General features: G+C 36.4%; 1 protein-coding gene across 1 annotated transcript in view; it reads left to right on the plus strand.

The window, feature by feature from the left end:
• LOC107566929 (receptor-type tyrosine-protein phosphatase U-like) overlaps window positions 1-17624 on the plus strand; it is a 233092-nt gene that overhangs the window by 70198 nt on the left and 145270 nt on the right. Inside the window, exon 2 of the mRNA XM_016252505.1 lies at window positions 3003-3131. Coding sequence (XP_016107991.1) covers window positions 3003-3131 — 129 coding nt within the window. The remainder of the gene's footprint in view (window positions 1-3002; window positions 3132-17624) is intronic.

Consider the following 17624-nt stretch of genomic DNA (forward strand, 5'->3'; position numbering starts at 1 on the left):
TTGCACAGTAGTTAATAATAACTCATAAAGAACTTTAGGTTGGCTACAATGAAACTACTACTGAAACCCAATTAAGCATCTGTTATGCAAGCACAGATGCCTTTGAAATGAAAAATACAAGCAAGCAATTTTTTGTACTAGCCAGATGTAAAACCATCCTCATTTGTCCATTGTGGGGGCAGCCCCAGAGGTGGCAGTAATGAGGCAGCTATGAGGGTCACCTTGACGTCACAGTTATTGTTAAAGCCATTGCCTGCATGGTTTCTCTCCCCTCTGCCCCGTCTGCTTTGACTTGGCTCAAGTCAGCAGCACGTGACTGGGATTTGTGGACTGCCCACCGCCCGCTTTTTCTTACCCTACACGGCTAATGTGAGGGACCACAGCAGATGTGGCGAGGTGCTCAGGCTGTGGCACATTAAGCCGCTGCCCTGGGGTTTGCGAATGTGCTGCATATTAAATGTAATGTGGAACTGAAATTAGTTGCAGGCTGAGAAGTTAAAGAAGTCCCTGATGGATTAGAATAATAGTTTGGAATAGTTACAGAGAGCTTAAAGTATTAGTTGACCCTTTATTCAAGGCCTAACAGGAAGTTTGTGAACTTTTGTGAACTGTTAAGTAAACATTTTTTGAATGGGACTTGTGTAGTAATTATTATGATTTTTCAACCAGTGGTGATTTATTTTTAAAGAGCAGGGTGGTCACTGGTCAATTTACTGGCAATAAATATAAATGCACATAATATGGTTTAATATTATTAATATTATATTTTAATATTAGTATTCACAGCTATTAAGCATGCACAGTTATCTTCAACGGTGTAACTGGTCCTTGCAGATAAATTGCTCTATCTCAGTGTTTGTGTTGTAAATCTTCAGTCAGTATTGATGATTGATTTTTCCCCAGTATTCTTTGATGACTATTAAGTTAAAACTGCATTTATTTTAAATAAAATTATTTTGTAACATAAATGTCTTCACTGTCACTTTTAATCAGTTTAATGGTTCCATTCTGAATAAATGTATTAGTCTTTCAAAAAAAAAAAAATATATATATATATACTGTATATATAAATGTAAACATTTTTTTTCTATTGCTCTGTTTTAAACGGTTATAAACAATTTCAGTAATTATCGATACCGTACGATATGAAACATATATCGTTGATACATTTTTTAGCTATATCGCCCAGCCCTACGTGCAGCAAGTATGTGTTAGCTCATGTCCCGCCGGTTCATATGTACGCATCTAACCTATAGGCAAATTAATCAGAAGTCTCACACATTCAAAGAGATTAGCTTACTTCTGCGTTGCAAAATAAGGTGGAAACCGATCATTTATTTATTTTCCTTTTAATACATTTGTCAAAAGCAATAGAAATGTGGCTTAGCAGCACTCTAAAATCTGCTCATTACTCCTTGGCAACCACCCATAACATCTTAAAGGTGCGAGCTGTAATAATGACAGCTAGAGGTTGAAATGGGTACCACAGTCCTAATTCAAAATATTGAACTACCGCCCGCTCCTCATCAGACTCGATGCTCATGCGAGTTGCCAGTTTGAGGACATTCTGTGGATACAGCAACACTGCTCTGATCCAGTTCATTTGCTGGCCTACATGATGGCAATATGTTGAGTTTTCCACCAACTGGAAACCCAGAGTGCCAAAATACTATTGGGTAAACAAATACAAGCAAGCAATTTTTTGTACTAGCCAGATGTAAAACCATCCTCATTTGTCCATTGTGGGGGCAGCCCCAGAGGTGGCAGTAATGAGGCAGCTATGAGGGTCACCTTGACGTCACAGTTATTGTTAAAGCCATTGCCTGCATGGTTTCTCTCCCCTCTGCCCCGTCTGCTTTGACTTGGCTCAAGTCAGCAGCACGTGACTGGGATTTGTGGACTGCCCACCGCCCGCTTTTTCTTACCCTACACGGCTAATGTGAGGGACCACAGCAGATGTGGCGAGGTGCTCAGGCTGTGGCACATTAAGCCGCTGCCCTGGGGTTTGCGAATGTGCTGCATATTAAATGTAATGTGGAACTGAAATTAGTTGCAGGCTGAGAAGTTAAAGAAGTCCCTGATGGATTAGAATAATAGTTTGGAATAGTTACAGAGAGCTTAAAGTATTAGTTGACCCTTTATTCAAGGCCTAACAGGAAGTTTGTGAACTTTTGTGAACTGTTAAGTAAACATTTTTTGAATGGGACTTGTGTAGTAATTATTATGATTTTTCAACCAGTGGTGATTTATTTTTAAAGAGCAGGGTGGTCACTGGTCAATTTACTGGCAATAAATATAAATGCACATAATATGGTTTAATATTATTAATATTATATTTTAATATTAGTATTCACAGCTATTAAGCATGCACAGTTATCTTCAACGGTGTAACTGGTCCTTGCAGATAAATTGCTCTATCTCAGTGTTTGTGTTGTAAATCTTCAGTCAGTATTGATGATTGATCGGCAGAGGTGACTGGTATGTGTGTGTCCTTGGAGATGTTGTGCGTGAGAGCGCTGTGTCTTGAATGGAGACATGATTGCTTTGGCGAATGGCTGTCTGGCTAAAGAGCCGGTGTTGGAAATGTATGTGGGTGTGGAGTCTGGCACCTCACACTCTGCACAAACAGAAATCAGATCACAGGGGTTCGCATGATGAAACAGAGCCCCAAATAACCCACGGCTGCTTAATTAGGCTGTCGGGCCAGGGGGTCCTAGTACGTCCGTCTGCAGCCATATTAACCACCCCATAGGATTGAGGAGTCGAATTGTAATGCACATTTTAGTGTCAACAAATTGTGGATCAAATGTTGTCCAAATGAAATGTTATTGCCGTGGAGGCTTTTAAGTATACGGCCAGACGATTTTAATAATTCATGTATGGAGACTTGTCAGGTTAAGCAGGAAGCACGTATCCCTGGCCGTTTAAGGTTTTTAATGAGAGGAAGTCACGGACTTGCATCAAGACCGATAACATGTTTTGCTTCTCTCTTCTTTCGGCAGTGGGCTGCACGTTTGATGAGGACTCCGACCCCAGTCTGTGCGAGTTCAGCCAAGGGGAGGAGGATGACTTTGATTGGCAGCTGTTCCGCAATCATGCCTCGCCACACTCCACCTCTGATCTCCTGCGCGGTAAGTCTGCCCAGCATTGCCCATTCTTATTCTGCCTGTTTATTTCACACTGTGTCGCAAACAGTTTCACACCGTGGACCTGTCCATCTCGGATGGCCTCCTACTGGCCTCATCAGTGACAGCCGGAAAGATGGCCCCCATCGCAGCATGCTGTTTCTTTTTTTTCTTGGTTTTATTTGTAGTTTTGTAAAAAAAAAAAGATGTGTGATATCAGCTCATGTGTTTGTATTTCATCAAATCTACCTGCAACCTTGGCAATATCACACAAAATTATATTATTTTATTATTTGTCTATATTTATTATGAAGAATAATAATTTATTTAATTAAAAATAAAGTTTAAAAAAAGTAACAATCAACAGATCAATTTTGTTTTAAAATTGCGTCGGTATTATTCGCAATAAAGTGGTACATTTTCAAAACTTCCAAAAACTTTCACATAATGGCAAAAAGATAATCAAAAATGTAGTTTTAATGCTTCTTTGCCACACAAAATCATAAAGTACCTACACTTACTGTAATCTGTACATAATTGTATGTATATACAATTTTTATTATTTTTTTAAAATCCCATATTTATTATAATTCTTATTATTATAACTGTGCACACTTTGGCAATTAATATTGCAACAGCTTCTGACAGCCTTGTTAATATTATTATGTTATTTATTGAATAAATGAGGCACTTGTTATTAAAATTATTAATGTTATTTCAATATTTTATTCACATTTGTATTATTATTAATAATAATAATAATAATAATACTCCATAATAAACCCATCCATCTTAGATGCCTTCCTACTGGCACCCTGTCGCAGCATGCTCTTTATTTTTTATTTGTAGTTTTATACACATTATAAGAACACTTCATGTGTAAAATGTGTAGATATCATTAAATCAGGAACTACTGGGAACATGTAGCTAATATTAACATTTTATCAATGGGTTGCTGCAGGAAATTATTCCCCTTGCATGGATGTATTCACTATGTGTGGTCACATGCAAATAAACTTTGTCCAGTCGAAATAAGCAGGTGCAATATAAAAAAAAGGGTAAAGAGTCTGATCTATAAGAGTGCATCAGCAGCTCTCGTCTCTCAGTGTCTTATTCTGTCCATGTCAACCGGCGAAACAGAAGTGATTAGGAGTTTGGCCCCGCCTGAAACAAATCAATCCCGACAATCAATGAGTTCTTCGAAATGTAGCCCAGTCCGAATGGGACGTGTCAGAGAGATGTGCACGGCCTGCTCGGAAGGGGCTTTTATTGAGAGCCATTGTTGAAACTAGATCAAAACAAGCAAAGGGAGGCAAGAAAGTGCAGAACTAGTAATTGGATTAGGCAGCCACCGGTTGTAAGTCAGTGAAAGAGACAGATGGATCGCAAGGACTTCGATGCGAGGAGAGATACGATGCCGATGACACAGTGAAACAGATAAAAACTTGCTAAGGTTCTCAGCGATGAAGTAAAAGGGAAGGGGCTTTTATTGAGAGCCATTGTTGAAACTAGATCAAAACAAGCAGAGGGAGGCAAGAAAGTGCAGAACTAGTAATTGGATTAGGCGGCCACCGGTTGTAAGTCAGTGAAAGAGACAGATGGATCGCAAGGACTTCGATGCGAGGAGAGATAGGATGCCGATGACACAGTGAAACAGATAAAAACTTGCTAAGGTTCTCAGCGATGAAGTAAAACACAGGGGACCTGGATAGAGAGGCTTGTGAAAAGCATATCTCACGGGGAATGTGAGCCAAGCACTATAATCTATACCAGTTTAAATGGAAGGTCAAAGACTACCAGAGGAGTAGGAATTTACAGAGACGGCTGGCTGTCCTTAATCTTTATGAGTAGACATCCACAAATATAGCAGTGCACAAGTGTACATTTATAATAAAATAATAATAATGTGTAATATAATATAATATAAAACTTTCACTCTCAAAACTCACTGTCATTCACTGTCAAAAAATGCAGTTTTAATGCTTACTTGTCACACAAAATCACAAAGTACCTCTTCATCTACTGTAATCTAAAGAAAAATCAATATAGAGATTTTATCATGAAAATAAAAAAAATATTAATATTTATTTGATTAATTTTAATTCATTTTTAATATATAATTTTTCATTAATATAAATATATATATAAAAAAATTCTATTTATATATTAATTTTTTTCTATTTATATATTTGTTTATAAATTACAGGGCTCCAGACTAACATTTGAGAGCAGTGGCACCAGCACCACTAAGTTCTACAGATGGTGGCGCCAGGAGCAGATTTGGTTGCGCTGGGGGTAGTGTGCGGGAGTATTAAAATATAGATCATTTAATCATCAAATTACTATTTTTTTGCATTTACTAATAATATTACATGTTCATTTCTTGTTTATTTTTCTTTTGTTTATTGTTTTTACAGATTTGACAGTAAAGCACAGAGCTTTAAGTTAAGATGCATACAAAATGTACTTTTATTAACAACAGTAACGGGTGCAAAATCTAATTTTTATATAGAAAATATATATACTCCACTCTTATTAAATATACCATTATTCTTCTAGTATATGGAACTGACCAACTTCAGTGATTATGTGTGATTTAGTAGCAAATTGAGGAAAAGTTTGATTTTCAAGGCACTTTGTGACTTTTCTTACTTCATACACAAAAAATGTGTAAAATTCTGATAAAATCAGATTTCTTGATGATTTGATATTTTATAATAGTGATTTTATAATTTCAAAATATAGAGAAAATGTAGAAATGAATGACTAATAAGCCAATACGTGCTCCTCTGCTGCCATCTACTGGTTATAATTGTGATTTGATGTATTTTTAAATTTTACATAAGTGTATTTTGTTTACCACAAAGTATATTTTTAACAACGATATTATCGCAGCACTGTTGCATCTGTGCAGTAACAGTGTCGCGAAATGAACTCTGGCTCCCGTGTAAAGCTGTTCTGAGCTCGGATAAGTTTGTTTGCGTCGCGGTCCGAGCTGATAAACGGTCCGCGCTGCGCAGCTGAAACGTAGCGCGGTTTAGTTTCGCTTTCGTTTCGTTTGCCATTTTATGTTTTTCAAATGCAACAGAAATGGCAGAGCGTATGAGTTGGACAACGCGGTGGTCGCGCCAGTGCAACCGCTCACAAAATTTGTCGCAGCGGCAGAAAAAATGGTCGCAAAATGCAACCATTTGGTCGCAGTCTGGAGCCCTGTATTAAATTTATATAATATAATTTAATTATATATTTTATTTTTTAATTATATATATATATATATATATATATATATATAATTACAAACTATTTGGTTTATATTACGTATTGTGATTTCTACATTCAGCATTTCTAAAGGTCATTTGATCTTGCATAATTTGTGAAAATTGCTAAATTGAAAGATCATATTGTTTTTGGTGATTAAATCAAATGTTTTCATTACCTGCCACAATGGCATAATTGTTTTGTGAAAGGAAAGTTGTATGCTAATGGAAGCACAGTAGCAGGTTTTGAATGAATGAAGTTTTGAACTGAGAATGTAGCACTTTTTAAATTGTGAAAATAGTACCAAAGCCATTCAAGCAAATCAACGTGTGTTAATTGTATGAATGAATCATTAGGACAGTTGAGTATGATGGAATCCTCCACAGTACATCATAATCAGCATTCTAATCATATGCAGACCCAAGACACCTCACCCACAGTCACAGGCGCTGTGCAGTAATTAATACATTTCCCTCTGGGTTTAATTAAAGCGGACTGTCGAGTGACATTCACTCTTCTCTGAGGGCAACAGATGAGTCTAGGCATGCAAAGTTTAAGTAGGTGAGAATGATGTCACACCTTGGAAACACAGCAGGAAGTGTTTGACGGTGTGAACAGACATTGACATCGCACGTTTGCCCTGCGGTGGGAGTTTACCATGTATTTTTAAATGGAGAACCCCACACAGACATTTTAACCGGCAGATTTTGATAATTTTAACATGGGCGCATTGGCTTTGGGAAACTAGGTCAGAAACTGCCATGGTACTGAGTGGCAAAATGGATCCTTTCATGTTGTTTCTGTCTCGATATGCAAACATGGTGCTCTCCTAAACAAGGCCCAGTTGTATTTTCTCAGTTCTTCATGTTGCAGAGATCCTGTCACCGTCACTCATCTTAATTCAAAGCACAGCGCTGAGCTAACTTTAGCTTAGAAGATAAGACTATTTACAAGGGAACGGGTGTGAGTCTGGTCCCTATGTGGTGATGAAGCGATACAATTTTGAAGTGATAACCCGTATCTCTCTGTCAGGAGACCAATACAGATTTTATATGTGAGGAAGAGGTTTAGGAGGGGTATGGCGGGGTTTTGGATACCTACAGGGAACAAAATTACATTTTCACATTTACATTATAGTAACAGGTGGGAGTGACAATAAAATATGAAAAAATATAAATATAAAAAAATATATAAATATTAAATATACAAAACCAGATGCAATATACTATATACAGTGGGTACGGAAAGTATTCAGACCCCCTTAACTTTCCGTACCCACTGTATGTTCCTTAAATGCTTTTAATAAAAGGGTCTGCCAAATGCATAAAAGTAAATATATTTTTCCATATGGAGTCCTGATGTAATGAAAACCCTAGTAAACTTATTGTGGTACATTTTACATTTAGGGAAAGTTCTCAGATACACTGCATCGGTATGTCATGATTGTATTCAAATTTGAGTTTAGACTTTCATTCCTACAGTTTAACTTAAACCATATGTTATGTTACAGCTCTGTTTTTTTTTTGTTTACTCACCAAACCAATTTTTACCCACATTTGTTGAGTATTCATTCTAGAGAGGCAAAGCAGAGTAAAGGCACATTCTTTTGAGGTCAAGCAGTTAACATTCATTTGCAAGGAGATTACTTCTTATCGTTAGTTGGAAGTCAATCACACTGCTGTCCACTGTCTATCCATGCAAAATGGTTAGTGGTGCATTGTGAGGTGAGACCTGCACTGTAGGTCTTTATTACCAGCCGCCCTTCACCTTTCTCAAACAGCAGGCTTGTGTCCCATCTGCACATTATCCACACTCTGATGCCCAGGCCTTATTCATCACTGATATGAGAGACCACAGGGGCCCCTGACAGAGGAAGTTGGTGGGAGACACATCTGGTGGAGTTGTAGGGTCATTATCAGACCTGGCTGGCTTCCCTCAATGATCTAATAAAGTTTCCTGAAGCCCAGAGCTGCCTGCCTCCATCCGCCGTCTCTCAATCACTGACTTCTGCTCTGGGACTCTCGAAACTGCCTCTCGACACATGTGGATGGAATGGAGTTTGTAGTGCGCTGCAATTATTTTGAATTAGGCAGCGTGTTTATGTTTGGACTTATGACCAGGTCTGTTTTGGAAGGATATCTCACTCGCTGGGTGAAAACAAGAAGCTTATAAAGTAATTTGTTATGGGTGTTCATAATTATGACTTACGGTTATAGATAAGAGCATCTAGACATCTTTTTTTTTTCTTTTTTTTTTACACATTTCTATTTAATTTTTATATTTTTATATTTATTTAGTTTTAGTGATTATAGTGACTATACAATACAATGCAAATATTTTCTTTTTTGTTTAAACTAGTAAAATATCTTATGCTTATGCAAGGGATAATGTACAGTCAGTCATTGCAAAATAAACTATAAGTAGTTTTAAGTATAAATATATATATTTTTAAATTAGAAGAACACTACCTTTTAAAAGTTTGGGTTGTTAAAGCTTTTTAAATAATTTAGAAAGTTTCTTTTGCTCACCAAGGCTACATTTATTTAATATTGTGAAATTATTTCAATATATACTGAACAAAATTATAAACGCAACACTTTTGTTTTTGCCCCCATTTTGTCTAATCTGTCTAAATCTGTGTTAGTGAGCACTTCTCCTGTGCCAAGATAATCCGTCCACCTCACAGGTGTGGCATATCAAGATGCTGATTAGACAGCATGATTACCTCACCATCCATATGATTGAAATTCCATCATCAAAGTGCACATGAGATCAAAGCTTGATGAGTATGGTAGTAAAATAGATATGTGACTTTTATATTGCTGTATTAGATGACCGAAGGCTGATCAAATAGAATTTCATTGGAATACTGGGCGATGTGTCCTGTGATAAACTCTGTCACAAAACTATTTTTATTAACATTTTTCAGTATTGTATGAAATATGTTAATTTATTTTGTATATTTATGTCGGTTAAAGGACTTTAGAAACTGGCCAACACGAAATAATTGCTATAACACTACTATAACACTTTACCTCCTTTCCATTATTGTAAATCATTTCTTGTGTAGCTGAAGCACAGTGGATGAAATGGATGCTGTATGTGAAGGATGAAAAGTTTGAGGATTATTATTTCTGAGCTGCTGATTTACTTCATGGTTCAAAATTTTTATATATTTATTTTAAACAAAAGGTGAATTATAAACCCATCATGCTTGTCCTATGAGCGATTTGGTGGAACGGAATAAAAATTCTGCGTGTATAAATTTTCAGACACACCACTGGGATGGAAGGTGAAATGGGGAAATGAATTGCTGTGTAAATCTAACAGGGCAGACTAAATCCAATTGTAATAGGAGGCCGATAGCATAAATCACAAAGCCAGGCTCGGACCACTACTCATTCACAAGAGTTCATATTTACAATCACGCACAATAAATAAATAGCAAGATGGATCGTGTAACAAGGGGATAAAAGAAAGGCATTTTCACATCCAATGAAAGGCAATACAACCCTGCGAATCTCTGTTGAGATGCTATTTGTTTAGGAGGAGCTTGTGTCAAATGAGGTGACATTAAGAATTTAAAGATCCCCTGTGAGAAGCTCATAAAATTGAATGTCTGCGTTTTAGATCCACCCCCTCTAAAAGTGGGTAGACTTATGCTCCAAATTCAGGTTTTTACATACATACGGGATGTCAAAAAGTATAGTACCAACAATTTCCTTAGTGTTTATGAGGCAATATATGCTTATTTTACACAGCCTAATATATAGCTGCACAATTACCTGTACAGTAACTTAGGCTGTATTTATGTGTGCAGTGCTTGAGACAACTACAATTCCCAGCATGCTCTGTGGCATGAATGCATTTTGTAAACTACTGTTGTTTACTGTGGTAAGGGCAGTTGTGTTGTTGTATTTAAGTTCTTTGTCATGTGATGTTAATTGCATCTCTGTCTTTAAATATGTGGTTTCGTGTTGCCTTCGTAGTGGTTTGTGGATGGATCCTGCAGCAGTGCAGCCCATATCAAATACATAATTTTCAAGTCATCATTTTTATTTTTATTTTTTTTTGCAGAGACCTCAGTTGCTTGGTTCCCAAAATTGTTGATAGTCAGGCTAATATTAAATGAATCAAAGTACCAGCAACTTTCCCACTGTGATACCTGTTGTTTGTGTCTTGTTATTCTAACTGAGATGAATATTTACTCCAAATGTAAGACAAAAGACAGATTTAAAAAAAAATAAAAATCTATTTCTGAAACTATATACATTACCATTTTTGTGGTCAATAAGATTTGTTTGAAAGAAATGAATACCTTTATTCAGCAAAGATGCATTAAATTGATCAAAAGTGAGAGTAAAGACATTTATAATATTACAAAAGATTTCTATTTAAAAAAATGCTGTTCTTTTTCACTTTGTTTATCAAAGAATCCTAAAAAAAATGTATAATGGTTTCCACAAAAATATCAAGCACAGCTGTTTTCAACATCGAAAATAATAACAAGTGTCTCTTGAGCAGCAAATCAGCAAAATCAGCATATCAGAATGATTTCTGCAGGATCATGTGACACTGAAGACCGGCGTAATTGATGCTGAAAATTCATATATTAAAATTGAAAACAGTTATTTTAAGTTGTAATAATATTTCACTTTACTTTTTCTTTTACTGTATTTTTTTATCAAATAAACGCAGTCCTGTTGAAAGTTAAAAAATGTATAATAATAAATAAATAAATAAATCTTACAGACCCCAAACTTTTCAATGGTAACACAGGCACACTTTTTCTTATATGTGAGCTGCAATTATTTCATGCAAAAAATGCTATTATTTTGTGTTCTATATACTACTGTTCAGTGCAGAAAGATTTTGGAAAGTCTGGAAGCACAATAGCATGACATGATTTATATATTAAAGCATTTAGTCATTTAGCACTTTAGTTCTTCCTCAAGCAACCATTAAAATGTAATTTAGATAATCACAATACAAATTATCTGTAAATTGTCTAATTAGAAGACTATAAAGCAAAAAAAAAGCGAAAAAATAAATAAAATCTAGCAAGCTGTGTTATCTGCCTCAGCATGTTGAAATATAAATTCAGAGATAGCGTTTTGTGAATAAATATAGTTAATGATGCTTAAAGGTGTTTACTTGCTATGAATGAGGGCACTCATTTTTCGTTAGTCAAATAAGGTCACAGTCTTATAAACGGGGATTGTTGCTGCACATAGTACCAACTGAATCTTTAGTGGGATTGCAAACCAATGTGTTATTTATTAATATTTTTAATTAGACTTTATTTTATTCAGTTTTCACTTTAATTTCTGTTTTCTGTTCTGTGCTTTTTTTCGTTTTAGTAATTTTAGTACCTGCCTTGCCAAGGCAACATTTTAATCAAATTTTATCATCCAACATTCATATTTTTTTATTATTATTTCAGCTTTATTGTAATTACTGAAACTTATTTTTAATAGTTTTAGTCATTCTAATGCATCAGATGACCATTTTGAAGCTTGAACCCATTCTTTAGGTGGGATACATTTTTCTTTGTTTGAAGTTACAGCAGAAAACACCCACAGGGACTTGACATTAAGTGAGGCGACTGCATATCCGCGCATGTACTATGCTAATGTTAGCCCCCTCTAGTGACCACCTCCCTGTAATTAACGTTGTTTTGCGGCTAGCAGGCGAGACCTTTCTGAGTAAAGAGGTCTGTTTAACAGCATAATTGGCAGTGAAGTTACGACCGTAACCTTCAAATAGCCCATGGTGGTGGTCAGCGACTTGGACGCAGCTTATCTTTTGATGGCTCATTTAATAAATAGCACTGTGACGTTAAGATGGAGGATGTAGAAAGGAAGATGGAATAACGGCACAATGTGTCTAAGGGTTCTGCTCCAATGCTGAGCTTAACCCGCAGGCAAAACGGCTGCTTGTGTTTATGTTGTCATGCTTGCTTAGCTGTTATGCTAAGCAGCATGGGGCTCTGGGACAACCCCCTGATGGTGCTTGTGTTTGCTCTCTTTGTACCCTTCGCCCGCTCTCTCTTTCTATGTCACTGACATGTTATCTTTCACGGTAATTCAGAGCTGCACTTAAAGCCATTTCAAATGTGGCATTAGCACTGTGAAAAGCGTAGTCACATAAAGGGCTGCCGACGTCTTTCCGGGCCAATTAAACTCTGTCTAGCTGTGTGACACGAATTAGCCTGTGAGACAACATGCAGCGTGAATTTAATATAAAAAGTTCAGTTTTTAAAAATGTTAAACTGATTATCTTATTCATTGTCACCCTTTTTCTCCTTTGTAGGAAATGTCGGCAGTTCTCTTTATAGCATTCACTAAAGCTGGTCTTGACTGCTGCTTCTTACAGTGTGATATCATATACGGTGGCTAAGCCACGATCCTAGATTATTTATTTGGCTATAGAGAAATTCAGTGAACGTAAGTCCTCCATAAGCAGTTTGGGTTTATTTTTGCTGTAGGTGATGAGTATAGGGCATATATTATGAGACCTGCTGACTTGGCTTCTTTTTCGGCTGTGGAAACGACGGTGTTTTACTGCTCGGAGGTTGGTTTTTAATCAGGGGTTGAGGAGAGTGCCTCGGGGATGCTGGAACCATTCGTGGCTGAGCGTGGTGTAGATGCTACCTAATATATTCAAAGCCAGTTATTCAGTGTCCTGTCTCACTGGCCACAGCATTAGGCTTGAAGGCAGCACATATTGAACACATTGTCCTTTATCTCTGTCTAAGGGCATGTGCACACATCTGACATTTAGTATCTCATGAGCATGACAAATTGTTCCACCATAGTAATATTAGGGCTGGGACAATAAATCGATGCATCGCGAATCGAGAAATGATTCTACATCGATTCTGTGATTTTCCAAAGGCATCGCGATTCTCTCTTGAATTGATTCTGAGGTTAGTTTTTAACAGCAGATGGCACTGTGTGCTGTAGAAATAGCCATATTCTGCTTGCTTCCATTTCCTTACACACTCACCATTTAAACTTAAAATAATCATTCATAAAGTTCGAAAAGGTTGAAGTGAATTACAAGGATGTTCACAGTGGGCTGTGTTTACATTAATCTCACATCATAAAAGCATAAAAGCCGATGTGCAAGTAAATTTAACCACTTACATTACTCAGCCGAACGCACAAGCGCTCTTCTTCGTGAGCATTTGAGTGTGCAGCCATCTGTTGTTAAAAACTAAGCTCAGAATCGATTCGAGAGAGAATCTCAGAATCGATCCACAAAACGCGATGCATCGATTTATTGTCCCAGCCCTAAGAAATATTACAGTAATTAGTAATTACTCAAGGTAAAAGTAAATACATTGGTTGAGTTACAAACCTCATTTTCTTCCTGATCTCCAACAATGTTGTATGTGTTGTCGTTGTTTTTGGCACCCCCTGCTTGAAAATTCACGTTAAGTAAAAGTGTGATCCTAGAATTTGGTAGCACATTTCTAGCTGTTTATTAGCTGGTTAGATGCTTTGCCAAGATGGTCTGCTAGCTTGCACCAGTTAATGACCATCTTGAACCAACTAATGGCTGTTTTGTACTAGCTCATGACCATCATAGACTATAGCTAATGATTATTTTTGATAAACTACTAATCATATTGGACTAGCTAATGAAAATCTCTGAATAGCTACTGTAATGGTCAAAGATGGTCATTAGCTTTGACTAGCTAATGGTCACCTACCATAGTTAATGATCATCTTAGACTGGATAATGACCATCTTGGACCAATCAGTGACCATTTTGTACTAGTTTATAACCAACTAATCATCAGACTAGCTAAGGTTTTTTACAAAATAATAACCCTCTTGGACTAGCTAATGACCAGCTTAAGCTGGCTAATGATAATTTTAGACTAGCTACTGTAATTGTCATTGTAGACTAGCCAATGGCCAGTTTAGACTAGCTAATGATCAGTTTAAAAAACCTTACCAACTTAGATTAGCTAATGACCAGTTAGTTTAGACCATATAGAATCCAGTTATCATGTTCCAAAGTGCACTACCATCTTAAACTGGATTTAAACCTCTGTGCTTACAAATCGAATATCTGCTGAATTACAGTTGATTACTGATACAGTTAATTACCATAATAATATTCTACTTTACGGCATGAGTGTCACCCAAAAATGAAAAGTCAGTCATAAGTCAGTCACCCTCGTGTCATTCCAAAACCGTATGACTTGCTTTTTTTCTGCAGAACATGAAAGATTATATTTTTAATCTATGCAGTGGGGTCTTTTTAATATATATTTTTTATATTGAATAGGATGCCACCAGAATTGTTACACTGTACATCTGTAGAAAAACATACTGGTGATTTTCTGCTGGGACGTTATCCATTAAGTTTAAGGACATTTCCTTTAACCCTAAAACACAACACAACAAAATACAGCTAAAACACGGGTGAAAAATCAATACAGAAATTTCCTTCACAATAACGCAGTACATTGTGCCCTATTTGTACTGACATGTCTTAGAGTGTATCTTACACAGAAATCTGGGGGAAAGTCCATAATAATTTTTTTACTACTTTTGTGTGAGAAAACAAGAATGTTCAATTCAGATACACTACAGTTCAAAACTTTGGTGTCTGGAATTTAAAAAAAAGTATATTATGCCCACCAATGCTGCATTTATTTTGATCAAAAATATAGTAAAAAAATAATATTGTAAAATTCTTTGTAACATTATTAATGAATTTACTGTCACCTTTGATTAATTTAATGCATCCTTGCTGAATAGAATTATTAATTTCTTAAAAAAAAAAAAAAATGACTTAAATACAAATCTTACTCACCCAAACCTTTGAATGGTACTATAGTGTAGTTTATTATTGGATTATATTGTCCTTACATGGCAACTTAACATACTAGCATACATTTCTAAAAAAGACAAAGAAATGAGCAGGAATCTAACATTGTTGAACGACTGAGCAGAGATGTTCCTGCTGCTGGAGTAATTGTCTTTCTCTCCTCCACCTTCTATCAATCCAGCACTCTGTAGTCAGCCTAAATCTGCTCTCAGTACCTCCATTCTCCCAAAAAACAACAAAGATGTGCTGGAGTCACACGAGTGGATGCAAGAGCACAACCGACTACAATTAACCTAACAGAGAGAGAGAACATAAATGAGAATTAGAGACAGACTGTAAAGAGAGAGAGAAAGCGAAGGAACAAAATAGAACGAAAGGTCCAAGAAGAAAAAAAAGAGTCAAGGAGATAAGAAGTGTAACAGGGTTGACGAGCACGAGAGAGTGAGGAGGAGGATTAGAGGAAGTCTGTAGATATGACACCTAGGAGGAACAGAGGATGATGAGCGGTGAGGAAGATGCTGAGCTACAAGACAAAAAAAGCAGAGAGGAGCGATAACACTGCTGAGCATGAAGAGAGAGAGAGTCGGAGCTCTCTGAGGGATTGGGAGAAGGAAAGCTGAGACTAAGCTCAAAGTTAAAGTCCGCCTGTAGTGAAAATCAAGTTTTTTATGTTGTTTATTTGTCTATGTGGTGTTTTTAATATGCTTTTAGACAAACCATGTGCCAATCTATTCATCAACACCATTGCTGTGTATTTTCTCCTTAAAACTGTAGTTTCCCAAAGGCTGACCCAGAAATATGGTTTGAAACAGCCCTCGGTTTGCTACGTCACAAACCAATAACCAATCACGTCAAGGGATCGATTCCTATCACTAGCATGCAAAATATGCCAATACCACCACAAATCCAAAAATAAATCGGAGCAAAAAACCCATGAAGCTGTGGTTTAATGTGAATTTAGAACCGCTAACTTGCATTATAACCCGTGGCAACAGTGTAAAAGTAGCCCGGAGTCAGACGCACCTCTCCCGCAGCTACGTCTGCACTTCACACGCGTATGCTCACGGGCGTGAATTAACAATCACAAACGGCTGCATTCGAGTCTTCAAGGCATTTTAGGACACAACATCGTCAAGTAAGTAACTTTAACGAATGTTACAGTATTCACTGTAGTTGTCCGCTAGTAAAAACATAGTTTTATCAGTCATTATCCGTGTATGCCATTGTTTTGCGGTTACTACAGTTCAGTCGATCAGGAGGCGCGACTAATTTGCATATTCATAGATCCGCGTATAGTAAATGAGGCAAGGGTGTAGAGTTACATTCAAGCTATTTTAAGGCATGAGAAAATTATTTCAAAGATAAGTTTTAAGGGATAAAATATTTGACTACAGGGGGACTTTAAATCTAAAATATAAGGCACAATGAAGACTTTAAAGTGGATATTTTCTTCAGTTTTTCACAAATATGACAAACTCTTTTGTCTCTTACGTCAAGATAACTTGGTAATTGTGTTGAGGGGTTAGACAAAATGCTGTATTTTTTAGGTTGAGATCTTGTGTTTGTGCTGACACATCAAAATTCTTTCATTATAAATATGTGTCATCAAAAAGGTGTCTTGTGAGATTTCTTTGAGTTTTGTTTTTGTGGTGGAGCTTGAGAATAATTGATTAATTGAATTAATGCTCAGAGAATCCTTTTTTTGTTATTATTTATTTATTAAATTTTCTGTGCATGGTTTGGGGGGGAATTTGGTGGAATTGATTGAAACAACAGCAAACTTTTTAATTGAAGCTGAGATTTTATTTAGATTTAAGGAAGTAGAATCCCAACCAATTAATTTAATTAATATATCCATCACTTTTTTATAGTATAGTTATTCATTAATGTTTTTATTTGATTATTATTGTTGTTATAAACTATGCTTTAAAGCAGCTTAATTAATGTAATATACAGGTGCATCTCAATAAATTAGAATGTCGTGGAAAAGTTCATTTATTTCAGTAATTCAACTCAAATTGTGAAACTCGTGTATTAAAAAAATTCAATGCACACAGACTGAAGTAGTTTAAGTCTTTGTTTTTTAAAATTGTGATGCTTTTGGCTCACATTTAACAAAAACCCACCAATTCACTATATCAACAAATTAGAATGCTTCATAAGACCAATAAAAAAAACATTTTTAGTGAATTGTTGGCCTTCTGGAAAGTCTGTTCATTTACTGTACATGTACTCAATACTTGGTAGGGGCTCCTTCTGCTTTAATTACTGCCTCAATTCGGCGTGGCTTGGAGGTGATCAGTTTGTGGCACTTGTAGGGATTTCATATACAGGGCACGGAGATGCCACTGGATCACCATCATGAGGCTTTGAATTAATCTAATCAAGAGATAC

Source organism: Sinocyclocheilus grahami, unplaced genomic scaffold, assembly GCF_001515645.1.
Source record: "Sinocyclocheilus grahami isolate Dianchi unplaced genomic scaffold, SAMN03320097.WGS_v1.1 scaffold1114.1, whole genome shotgun sequence".
Classification (NCBI taxonomy): Eukaryota; Metazoa; Chordata; class Actinopteri; order Cypriniformes; family Cyprinidae; genus Sinocyclocheilus; species Sinocyclocheilus grahami.